The 13,318-nt window shown below is 37.4% G+C and overlaps 1 protein-coding gene and 1 pseudogene across 1 annotated transcript; one reads left to right on the forward strand and one right to left on the reverse strand.

Annotated features, from left to right (window-relative positions):
* Positions 1–713: 713 nt before the first annotated feature.
* LOC120869740 (olfactory receptor 2H2-like) lies at positions 714–5,410 on the forward strand. Its single transcript, XM_040249016.1, has 3 exons — positions 714–1,624; positions 5,060–5,096; positions 5,345–5,410. Exons 1-3 carry the CDS (start codon positions 714–716, stop codon positions 5,408–5,410), a joined length of 1,014 nt encoding a protein of 337 aa, XP_040104950.1.
* Positions 5,411–5,783: 373 nt separating this feature from the next.
* LOC120869741 lies at positions 5,784–8,911 on the reverse strand (annotated as a pseudogene).
* Positions 8,912–13,318: the final 4,407 nt, after the last annotated feature.

Raw genomic sequence — 13,318 nt, forward strand, 5'->3', positions numbered from 1 at the left:
ATAGGTCTTTTGTTTCTTTAGGTAGATATATTCCTAAGTATTTTATTCTTTTCATTGCAATGGTGAATGGAATTGTTTCCTTAATTTCTCTTTCTGTTTTCTCATTGTTATTGTATAGGAATGCAAGGGATTTGAGGAAGAATTCAAGCTCAGAAATCAAGAGAGTGGTAGGAAGGCTGAATGAGGAAGAGAAAGGGAGAAGGAGAAATGAAGATTGAGGTATGGGAGCAAGATATTCACACAAATTGCAATACAAAGACACAGAGAAATAAGAGCACAAAATGAATGAAGAAGTTGAAAGAGAATACAGTTGAACTTTAAGGTGTATCAAAACTTTATGATAAATGTTATAAATGTATGATCTTTGAGAGCAAAGATGAAATGATATTATAATATTTAATAAGGTTAATTTTACTAATACATGTTTAATATTTATTTTATGTATTGTTTCTAATGCAGAGTTCTAAAAATGCATCATATGAAGAAGATGTAAAGGAGGAAGAAAAACATAGAGTGATGAGTATCAAAGATTAAAACAGATCACTAAATCTTGTATTGTATTCCCAAAATAAGGATGCAAAAATCTCATTATTGAGTAAAAAGGAATCAAATAATTCATACTGCCCCTCCTCCTGTTTCTGTACTGGAACATCACAGGTCTTTGAGCAACTTCATTTGAACGATTCCCTGAAGATACGATTGCTCTAGAAGCTATGTTCACAATTTGCAATGACAGCCACAGTGATTTCATCCTTCTAGGCTTCTCTGACAAGCCATATTTGGAGAAGATGCTCTTTTCAGTAATTATGATCTCTTATTGCTTAACTATTACAGGAAATATGGTCATAATTCTTGTCTCTGTGAAGGATCCAAAACTCCACAGCCCAATGTATTACTTTCTTTCCAACCTATCTCTGCTAGATCTCTGTTTCACCAGCAGCTGTGTTCCACAGATGTTGGTTAATTTCTGGGGTCCAGAGAAGACCATCAGCTACACTGGCTGTGCCATTCAACTCTATGTCTTCTTGCGGCTTGGGACCACTGAATGTGTCCTGCTTGTGGTCATGGCTGTGGACCGCTATGTGGCAGTGTGTCATCCACTGCAATATACCACTATCATGCACCCAAAACTTTGTCTACAGCTGGCCATCCTAGCATGGGGGACTGGCCTGATTCAGTCTCTGATTCAGTCTACTGCTACCCTCCAGTTACCTTTCTGCTCCCACCAGAGGGTGGATGACATAGTGTGTGAAGTTCCAGCCCTCATTCAGGTCTCCAGTGCAGACACCATTGCCATTGAAATCCAGATACTCATAGCTGGTATTATTCTCCTGGTGGTGCCCTTGATTATTACCCTTTCTTCTTACGTTGCTATTGCTAAAGCTGTGCTGAGAATAAAGTCAACTGCAGGGAAGAAGAAAGCATTTGGTACCTGCACTTCTCATCTTCTTGTAGTGTCCCTCTTCTATGGCACTGTCACAGCTGTTTATCTTCAACCCAAGAGTCACTATACTCATGAACAGGGCAAGTTTCTCACTCTTTTCTACACTGTTGTAACCCCGACTCTTAACCCACTTATCTACACTCTAAGGAACAAGGAGGTAAAGGGGGCACTAATAAGGCTGGGGAGGAGGACCTGGAATATTCAGAATAACTAAAGATGTTGACATATGTTAGATGTTTGCTTAACCTGAGAAAGAAAATAACTTTATCATAAAAAGCTGAAGATATACCTCCCAACCTTAGAGTAGTAGAAAAGGAGCTGCATTTTGCTCAAGCTGAGATTTCAGTCTTATTCATCAATCACTGATTAAGCCTTATTTGCTTCATGGTGCTGATTTAGGCACAGTATATGGTAGAAATGAATATATTTATTAGTCATATTAAATAGCACATAATATAGTTGCATTGGGGCAACAAAAGAGACACAAACTTGCAAAATAAAAGACTAAGTATAACATTTCATGCCTTTTCATTATTTCTCTTTCCTTTGTTCTATTTTCCTCCACTATAGTGTTTCTATTTCCCAACTATTACTTCCATCTAAACATCTAGTCCCAACAAGGCTCCTAACATTTTTAGAGAGTGTTCAAGAAATACTTAGGTAATCTAACCAGTAGTTCTAGTTTTGAGTTACTTCTGCCTTTTTGCCTCAGTCTGTCCTTTGTTGATGTATGATGTGCCTAGAACTTCCCAGTACACCAATGTTTGCCAAGCAGAGGTCAGTACTTACTGCTGTCTGGTGCTACTGCTCTACAAACCTGTATCCAAGTTTCTTAGTTTGAGCCCCAATATTCTGGGCCTCCAATTATAGGAATTGACTTCATTTTTCCTCATTCTGAGTCTCTGTCATAATGAAATGGCTTTCTTTTTATCAAATCCAATTCTTATTCATTCATTATTTTTTACTAGCCATTTATTTTGCACTAGATTCTGGGTATATAATGGTAGATAAGTCCCTTGTGTCTCGGTAAAAAAATCTGCCTATGATGTGAGAGACCTGGCTTCAATCCCTGGATTGGGAATACTCTTGGAGAAAGGAAAGGCTACCCACTCCAGTATTCTGGCCTGGAGAATTTCATGGACTGTATAGTCCATAAAGTCAGACATGACTGAGCAACTTTCACTTTTCAAGACACAAAAAATCATCCACATCATGGAACTTATTGTCCAAAGCTGTATAGAGACATTAACCAAAATATTTTTAATTTATCATCTTAATGGGGAGAGACTTGCTCTTCAACTCCTGCTTTGGTCTGATTACCATGCCTCATGCCTTTTGACCTTTGAATATTATTCACCAAAATTTATTTATTGATGCTTTTTATCTACCACTTATAAGTGTTCACTACTCTAGTTAGTTTCACTGAAATCAAGGGTATAAACTTGATTCTCCTGTAAGATTGTCTAATCAACTGTACCTCTCATCTGCTGATGCCTATTGCATGTACAGGTGGAAGTAGTATGAGGCTCTATTCCATTCCATTTTCCTATACTAATGAACTGTACCACTTCTTTCTGATTTGGAGATTTCATATCAAATTTTTAAAATGAATTCTTATTTGTGATCTTTTTAAAATATAAATTTATTTAGTTTAATTGGAGGCTAATTACTTTACAATATTGTATTGGTTTTGCCATACATCAACATGAATCCTCCACGGGTGTACACGTGTTCCTCGTCCTGAACCCCTCTCCCACCTTCCTCCTTAAAAAAGTATTAAGTAACTCAAACCGACATTAAACTTGTAAGAAATAACAATACATTTCTCACTGTTGATAAGATAATGGTTGTATAAGCATTTTTTATCTTTCCACTCTATTCTAAGATTAAAGGAAGTAAATGGGAAGGAATCTAAAAGAACAGAGGTTGTTTTATGACATATTGCTTTAAGATAGTAAAGCTGGAGCAGCTCTAGGGAATGTTGAGGTTTATGATGTGGATATAGTAATGAGTACCTGAAATGAAAAGTGGTATCTCCTTGGAGATGCAAACAGGGATGCCAGCATATTCAAAAGTTCATCTTACTTTTGACATAGGCTGCAATGATACCAGGTCTTTTAGTAAGTGAAAAGTTGTGCATCTGATGCCAAAATGTAAATGCATGTGGAGAGAGGTCCTGATACCAGTAAATGACAGCAGTATGAAGGGAAGAAGGTACACGGTTCCTCAGGCTTTAGAATTCATAAGATTCACATGGTGTACTTGTTAAAAGTTAAAGTACTTGTGTTTCATACTCAGAATTTCTGATTTAAAGCATTTTATTGTGCCCTGGGATGGGCATTTTAAATAACACCATGGGTGATTCTGCTGCAGGCTGTTTAGGACCACACTGTGCAAAGTTCTAGTTTAGATAGTTGCTCAGCTAAAATGACATGAGCTTCAAATGAATCCATGTATTTTAAAAATAGGAGCAAAGGGAATGATCTAGAAATAGAATAAAGCCAATAGATCAAATCCCACTTTCTGAAGTAGTGACTGTGGGATTATTTTCTCATGAAGGAGTTGTGGTTGAAATACTGTCTTCAAGAAAGAGTCTCAATTCAATTAACACTAGGAGGTATAAAAAATGTTAAGTAAATTATTTGAGGATACAGGTGAATTATTAATTATGGGACAGGAGATCCCAATGGTACATAGGAAGGATGAGGTTATAGGAGGGATAAGTGCAGATGTATGGAAAGGAAAGAGATTCTACTATGGGTCTAATAGCACGGAAAATGTTTGTTGTTGCTCAGTCACTCAGTTATATCTGACTGTTTGTGACCACATGGACTTAAACATCCCAGACTTCCCTGTCCTTCACCATGTCCCAGAACTTGCCTAAACTCATGTCCATTGAGTCAGTGATGCCATCCAACCACCTCATCCTCTGTCACCTTCTTCTCCTCCTCCTGCCTTCAATCTTTCCCAGCATCAGGGGCTTTTCTAATGTCAGCTCTTAACATCAGATGGCCAAATTATTGGAGCTTCAGCTTCAGCATCAGTCCTTTCAATGAATATTCAGGATTGATTTCCTTTAGGATTTACTGGATGGATCTCTTTGCAGTCAAAGGTACTCTCAAGGGTCTTCTCCAACACCACAGCTCAAAAGCATCAATTCTTTGGTGTTCACCTTCTTTACGGTGCACTCTAACATTCACATATGACTACTGAAAAGACCATAGCTTTGACTATACAGACCTTTGTTTGCGAAGTAATGCCTCTGCTTTTTAATATGCTGGCAAAAATACATTCACCTTTTGGGAGATGACTGAAGAAACAGTGATGAGAAGCACTGTGGACTTAGCTATGTCCTGACTTATTAGTTGACATGATTTTTTTTCCCACCCTAATCACAAATTTTTATGGAAGGTATATTGAGAGCCAGGCATTGTTATAAAACCATAAATAAGTCATAAAATATTGACTCCTTCATAGATATTCTAGATGAGAGTCAATGTTTCCTTGGATAAGTGACTAATTCAGGAAAAGGCTGACTATATCATGCATTCAGGCATTCTATTACTTTTAAATCTCTAGAATGGGGTGGGGCAACATTTTCTGGCACATGTGTTGTATATGGTGGCAGATTGAACCTTCTGATGGTTGCAAGGTAAGTTCTGTGTATATACTGGTCTGTAATCCACTCAAGTTCCTGAGCATAAGACCTGCCACAAGACAGGAAAACATATTCACCAGTATAAAACACGTGATCAGTGGTATGTGCATTTATGTACCTATATGTTTGCATGTCCGCCTTTTTTGTGTGTAGCCATGGAAAATGAATCATATATGAATAAATAACACTTAAAATGTGGCTGTTATAAAAGTTATAAAACTTATCCCTTTTCACATGGACAGTGGGAGAATTCAGTAAGAGCAGTATTTGAAAGAGCAAATGAGAACAATAAAAGCAAAAGTCACTAGTCATCAGAGAAACATTTATGAGTGTAGAATCCACAGATTTTAAAATTTGGGTTTAAATTTATCTTTTGGATTCTTTTCTCTCTTACCAAGATAACCTATACTTTAGCAGTGACATTATTATTCTATAAAAACACTCAAATGCCTATTCTATCTGCCTTTAAATGTTATTGGGTTTTTGTATATGTTAATATATTGTTCATACTTAAAACCAGACTCAACTGTTAAAATGTAGTATGCCCTTCTCAATACATTTTATTCTTTTATTAATGTACTGCCTAGATAATTTTGTAAAAATTCACATGTTTCTGTGATGCTAGCTTTAGGATAGAATCATCTTACTCATACTGTGTGGCCAGTGCTAAAATGCTTCAGCCTATTGATAAAGTTGTTGAATTGAATGTAAGGAAAATCCTTAAAGAATGGAACATGAGTTCATAGAATAGGAATGATGAAGTTTTTTTTAAAATTTTCATCCATTTTTAAAATTGAAGTCTAGTCAATTTACACCATTGTGTTAGTTTCAGTTATATAGCTGAATGAGTGACTGAACTGAACTGAACTGAACTGAACTGAACCTATATTTTAATAACCTAGAACACATATACCACAGCTTCTTTATCTATTTTTCTGTCAGTGGACATTTAGGTTGCTTCCATGTCTTCAGTTCAGTCTCTCAGTCATGTCTGACTCTTTGCGACCCCATGGACTGCAGCACACTAGGCTTCCCTGTCCATCACCAACTCCTGGAGCTTACTCAAACTTATGTCCCTTGAGTTGGTGATGCCATCCAACCATCTCATCCTCTGTCATCCCCTTCTCCTCCTGCCTTCAATCATTCCCAGCATCAGGGTCTTTTCAGATGAGTCAGTTCTTTGCATCAGGTGGCCAAAGTATTGGAGTTTCAACTTCAGCATCAATCTTTCCAATGAATATTCAGGACTGATTTCCTTTAGGATGGACTGGTTGGATCTTTTGCAGTCCAAGGGACTCTCAAGAGTCTTCTCCAACACCACAGTTCAAAAGCATCAATTCTTTGGCTCTCAACTTTCTTTATAGTCCAACTCTTACAATACATGACTACTGGAAAAATCAAAGCTTTGACCAGATGGACCTTTGTTTGCAAAGTAGTGTCTCTGCTTTTTAATATGTTGTCTAGGTTGGTCATAACTTTTCTTCCAAGGAGAAAGTGTCTTTTAATTTCATGGCTGCAGTCACCATCTGCAGTGATTTTGGAGCCCCTCAAAATAAAATCTGCCACTGTTTCCACTGTTTGCCCATCTATTTGCCATCAAGTGATGGGACCAGATGCCATGATCTTTGTTTTCTGAATGTTGAGTTTTAAGCCAACTTTTTCACTCTCCTCTTTCACTTTCATCAAGAAGTTCTTTAGTTCTTCTTCACTTTATGCTGGAAGTGTGTTATCTGAAGTGTTATCTGCATATCTGAGGTTATTGATATTTCTCCCAGCAATCTTGATTCCAGCTTGTGCTTAATCCAGTCCAGCATTTCTGATGATGTACTCTGTGTATAAGTTAAATAAGCAGGGTGACATTATACCGCCTTGATGTACTCCTTTCCCAATTTGGAACCAGTCTGTTGTTCCATGTCCAGTTCTAACTGTTGCTTCTTGACCTGCATACAGATTTCTCGGAGGCAGGTCAGGTGGTCTGGTCCCACCTGTTTAAGAATTTTCCAGAGTTTGTTGTGATCCACACAGTCAAAGGCTTTGGCATAGTCAATAAAGCAGAAGTAGATATTTTTCTGGAACTCTCTAGCTTTTTCAATGATCCAACGGATGTTGACAGTTTGATCTCTGGTTCCTCTGCCTTTTCTAAATCCAGCTTGAACATTTGGAAGGTACGTATGGTTCCATGTCTTGGCTATTGTAAGTTGTGCTGCTATAAGCATTGGTGTGCATATATCTTTTTTTAATTAGAGTTTTCTTCCATGCCCAGGAATGGGGTTTCAAGATTATATAGTAACTCTATCTTTAGTTTTTAAAGGAACCTCAATACTGATTTCCATAGTGGCTGCTCCAACTAACATTCCCACCAACAATGCAGGAGGGTTCCTTTTTCTCCACAGCCTCTCCAGCATTTATTATCTGCAGACTTTTAAGTGATGGCCATTCTGACTGTTGTGAGGTGATACCTCACTGTAATTTTGATTTGGATTTCTCTAATGATCGATAATATTGAGCATCTTTTCTTGTGCCTGTTGGCCATTATTTAGTGGCTTTGAAAGGCACTTTTAGTTGAGAATCAACTTGGCATTATAAGATACTGACATTAAAATATAAGCATAATTTCTAGGCATTATTTTCACTTTTAGGTAAAGGCTGTTACTAAAATAATTTCACAATGAACTAAAGGTTACATGGAGCCAATTTCTTTATTAGAAATGCCTTGTGAAAAGATGTTAGTGTCCTATTGTCTCTCCAGAAAGTTTTTCTTTTCTAATCAGCCTCTTCATGACTCCCTTGAACTCCTTATTCCTTAATGTATAGATCAGACAGAGGATGAGATGGCTGGATGGCATCACTGGCTCGATGGACATGCGTTTGAGTGAACTCCAGGAGTTGGTGAAAGACAGGGAGGCCTGGCGTGCTGTAATTCATGGGGTTGCAAAGAGTCGGACACGACTGAGCGACTGAACTGAACTGAACTGATAGAGCAGTGGGTTCAAGCTGAGAGTAACAATGGAGTAAAAGATACTGAGTAGTTTACCCTCATCCTGAGATGGACTGTTTCCTGGTTGTATGTACAGTCCCATAGAAGATGGAGACCACAATGAGATGGGAGGAACAGGTCCCAAATGCTTTTTGTCTCCCTGCTGCAGACTTGGACTTGAGCACAGCTATAGCAATGAAGCTATATGAAACCAGAATGAGAAGAAGCAGGGGGAGGAAAATAAAAAAAAACACAATGCAATAAGGTTTCTTCCATAAATGTGGTGTCCACACATGCAACTTTGACCATTGCAGATATCTCACAGAAATAGTGATCCAGGTAGTGGTTTTCACATCGAGGAAGACTCATAGCATAGGGAGAGAGGATCACGCAATTAATGATACCAATTATCCAGGTCATGGTCACTAGGCCTCGACAGAGTTGAGGGTTCATTATTGTCATGTAATGTAGAGGCTTGCAGACAGCATTGAATCTGTCATAGGACATCACAGTCAGGAGCATACATTCAACTGTGCATAATGTCACATCAATGAAAAGTTGAAAGGCACAACCACTGAAAGAGATTTTTTTGTCTTTACCCCAAACATTGACCAACATCTGTGGGACTATATTTGTGGTATAACAGAGATCCAAGATGGCCAAATTTCTGAGGAAGAAGTACATAGGAATTTGGAGACGTTCTTCTATTAATGGCAGCAGGATGATGGCGATATTTCCTATCAAGGCAATAGTGTAGAAGAAAAAGACAACCCCAGAGATAATCATCTCCAGTGAGGCCACCCAGGAAACCAAAGTAGCTATCATTGAGCATTTTCTTATTTTCTTGATATCAACTATGAAAATAAAATATTAAGTATTGGAAGCCATAGTGAGTATATTTTTAAACAGTATTGCAGATATATATTGCTAAGATAAACATCACATAATTAAAAAAATTAGTATTTAAATCTCATAATTATTCTAACTTTCCTGTTTATCCAATTTGGTATAAAATTTATTTCAAGGGCAATTTGCCTCCAGAGTTTATACTCTCAATTACTTTGTCTCCTTCTGTGTCAAGGCAAAAAACTGCAGAAGTCTCAGAAGAAAATCCTGAGAAAAATTGCTGAATGAAGCCAGATGGACTTCCCTTTACAAATTAAGAAGCTCAAAAGGGAGTTGGGAATCAGCAACAAATTATTACCTCCTTCATCCAAGGGTTCATAGAAAATGAAGGTTTTATAACTCTTATTCCTTTTCTATTAGTTAAACTGCAAAGGTTCAATCCTGCTATCCATTTTCATGCTACTATATAAATATTCTGATCTTATATTTTAAACTGCAAATTTTTCTTTCAACTAAAAACTTGTATTCCAATCATTATTTTCCCTTTTACACCCCTTCCCAGAAACAGCATTCTCCCTCTTTCATTGCAGATACCATATTTTTAATCTGTATTTTTGATTCCAAATTCTATCATTTCCTATGAAGTGATGCTTTTAAATGGACCCATTTCTTAATTTTATGCTCAGTCATTAATATTCACAAATGACTATGTGACTATATGAATTGTCCATATCCTATCCCTCATCTTACAGAAGCTCCAGTTCTACTACTTATGCATTTAAAATGTTAAACTGCTTCAAGAGGGGGAAAATTGTGTTATTTTTATGTTCATATCCCTAGTGACTTTTCTCAGATTTAGCACAGAAAAAAAAATTGTAAACATTTGATGTTGGTCCAGAGAGACTTTGATGACCACATGTGGATGTTTTTTTCCCTGTCTAACAAAATTAGTATCTTTTTACAAATGCATTTCTGCTAAGAAAATATCTATCGAGCACACTAATGGGTTCTTAGTTTCTAAACCAGTGGTCTTTTCTAAATTATTTTTCTACTTGAATTTTCTATGGCAGGTTCAGTTCAGTTCTCAGTTCAGTCGCTCAGTCGTGTCTGACTCTTTGCGACCCCATGAATCGCAGCACGCCCGGCCTCCCTGTCCATCACCATCTCCTGGAGTTCATTCAGACTCACGTCCATCAAGTCCGTGATGCCATCCAGCCATCTCATCCTGGGTCGTCCCCTTCTCCTCCTGCCCCCAGTCTCTCCAAGCATCAGAGTCTTTTCCAATGAGTCAAGTCTTTGCATGAGGTGGCCAAAGTACTGGAGCTTCAGCTTTAGCATCATTCCTTCCAAAGAAATCCCAGGGTTGATCTCCTTCAGAATGGACTGGTTGGATCTCCTTGCAGTCCAAGGAACTCTCAAGAGTCTTCTCCAACACCACAGTTCAAAAGCATCAGTTCTTCGGTGCTCAGCCTTCTTCACAGTCCAACTCTCACATCCATACATGACCACAGGTTTTGAATATGCTATCTAGGTTGGTCATAACTTTTCTTCCAAGGAGTAGGTGTCTTTTAATTTCATGGCTGCAGTCACCATCTGCAGTGATTTTGGAGCCCAGAAAAATAAAGTCTGACACTGTTTCTACTGTTTCCCCATCTATTTCCCATGAAGTGATGGGACCAGATGCTATGATCTTCGTTTTCTGAATGTTGAGCTTTAAGCCAACTTTTTCGCTCTCCTCTTTCACTTTCATCAAGAGGCTTTTTAGCTCCTCTTCACTTTCTGCCATAAGGGTGGTGTCATCTGCATATCTGAGGTGATTGATATTTCTCCCAGCAATCTTGATTCCAGCTTGTGTTTCTTCCAGTCCAGCGTTTCTCATGATGTACTCTGCATAGAAGTTAAATAAGCAGGGTGACAATATACAGCCTGGACGTACTCCTTTCCCTATATCAGACCTGCCCTTTGCCTTCATAAATAATTCTCTTCAACTTTTCACTAGCATTTGCCCCAGTGCAATTTCCATTCTTTTCCTCCTTTCTTCCTCCATTTATAAACAATATTCTCTAATGGAATCCCCTTCCCCCATATTTCCTCTGCCTCTATGGCTTAAGTTACTAATTCTGCACACATAACTAAGCATTCTATTTTTTATGGCCCCTTCATCTTTTGCAGCTTCAAATTTACAAATTTAGCCAATCTGTGGGGATTTCCACTGGATTTTACTCCCATATCAAGCATATATGCAAAATTGTATTCATTCTGTTTTAAATCTTAAAACAAAAGCTTTTTATCCATATAGCTGCCTCATAAGGTATCTCCTAGTTTCTTAACAAATGTTTGTTAAAATGAATTTATGTGTTTGGGGAATAGAGATTAAAAACACAAATACCCATTTTCATGTGAAATCAATTAGGATTTAAATATACAGCTCAAACTTTGAAGAAAAGAAAATTGGTATAAAAGCCAGAAGCTTTTATGCAAATTCTTTAAATTGGAAATCTTATCAAATGTTTTGAAAACAGCATAATTTCTCTCCCCACTTACCCTAATTAAGCTTAGTGAGCTTTTCTGTGGTGGTGATTTAACCAAGGACTTTCTGGAGGAGAAAAATCTAACTCTTCTAAAGTAGGAAAAGTTTCTTTCTCTCTTTCTTTAAATAAGACTGAATATGTAATTCTTCATTACATGCTGCTGCTACTGCTGCTAAGTTGCTTCAGTCGTGTCTGATTCTGTGCGACCCCATAGACGGCAGCCTACCAGACTCCCCGGTCCCTGGGATTCTCCAGGCAAGAACACTGAAGTGGGTTGCCATTTCCTTCTCCAATGCATGAAAGTAAAAAGTGAAAGTGAAGTCACTCAGTCGTGTCCGACTCTTAGCGACCCCATGGACTGCAGCCCACCAGGCTCCTCCATCCATGGAATTTTCCAGGCAAGAGTACTGGAGGGGGGTGCCATTGCCTTCTCTGTTTTCATTACATAGTTCATACCATTTCCTCCCACTTGCTATTGAGATCCTACATGATAGTGGCAGGAGGCAGCCACTGCTTGTCATCTTTCGCAGTTAATGTACCCATTCAAGAAGAATCTTCCCATTATACATTTCAGAGAAAAAAAATCTTCAGTGTGAAAGATAACAAGTAGTTTTCCCTAACCAGCCAAGGTAAAATTTGTTGAGTCTGGGAAGATCTTGGGGACACTGGGTTACTAAATAGCAATTAAATGAGTGTTGTATAATTATCCAAGGAAGAAGATCATTAAAAAAAAAAAAATCTCCCAGGAGAAGTTCCCCTAGTTAACCAATAATATTGATATATGATAACATAAATAACTACAACAATTTTACAAGTCAGTATACATTTCTTATAAGTGGTTTGATCAATAAAATGCTTTTATTGGTAGCTTTATTATACTACTTTATATGGAAAAACATTGCTTGTCTAGAGGTTATAGATTATTACAAGGTAACAGACATAATGAACAATACAGATGAGACACACAAACCTACATATGATAGTAACTGTACTTTTTATCTTTTCTATCACCTCTAGTTTGTATCACCTAAACTTTCAAATATATTTTCATAAGAACGAAATACCTAGTTTTGGCAAAAAAAGGACAACTTCAGCAATGGATGAACCTCATAGAAGTTTACCAGACTCACTACCACAGACAGAAAGGGTGAGAGAATTATAGTGACAATCATTGGATAGCTTTATGATTGAAAACCATAATGTATTATTTAAACGTTTGCCTGTTACTCCCATTGAGGGCACACTGATCAATTACATACTCCTTGGAAATTGCCATTTTTTTTATAATTGAGATTTTATTGGTTGTTTTGAGGATCACTATACAGACATTTCAGTTTGTACACAATTCTTCACATATGTACCAAAAATCTAAAAAATCATGTAGTTGTGATTCTTAATAGTTATTCTGTGACTTTTCAGCTTAAAATTTGGAGCAAATTTTTCTTAACAGGATATCAAATATAAATTATCTTTAAATATTGATATTCTGTTACATCATAAGTCCCACTAATTCAGTTTAATATCATATACTCTACATAATCAAACTGTCAATTGTTCACAGCACATTAATGAAGTTACTAGGAAAACTGGACTACAGGGACCATAGATGTTATAGCGTGCACAAAATCCTGACCAGGAGACCCAAGATCAAAGAGTGTTTTGCTGTAGGAAACAATTCTACCAAAACAATATGGGAAGATAATTTAAAGTGTTCAAGGCATTAAAAGCACAACTGACTCCAAATTGCCATTTAGTATGCTTTTGTATTATAGGATATAAAAGCTACCCCCCATCTATTGAATGTTAAGCTGACACTCAAGATAAACAAAGCCTCCCGTATTCAATATCCCACTATTTTCTGG

Source organism: Oryx dammah, unplaced genomic scaffold (genome assembly GCF_014754425.2).
Source record: "Oryx dammah isolate SB20612 unplaced genomic scaffold, SCBI_Odam_1.1 HiC_scaffold_11, whole genome shotgun sequence".
Taxonomy (NCBI): Eukaryota; Metazoa; Chordata; class Mammalia; order Artiodactyla; family Bovidae; genus Oryx; species Oryx dammah.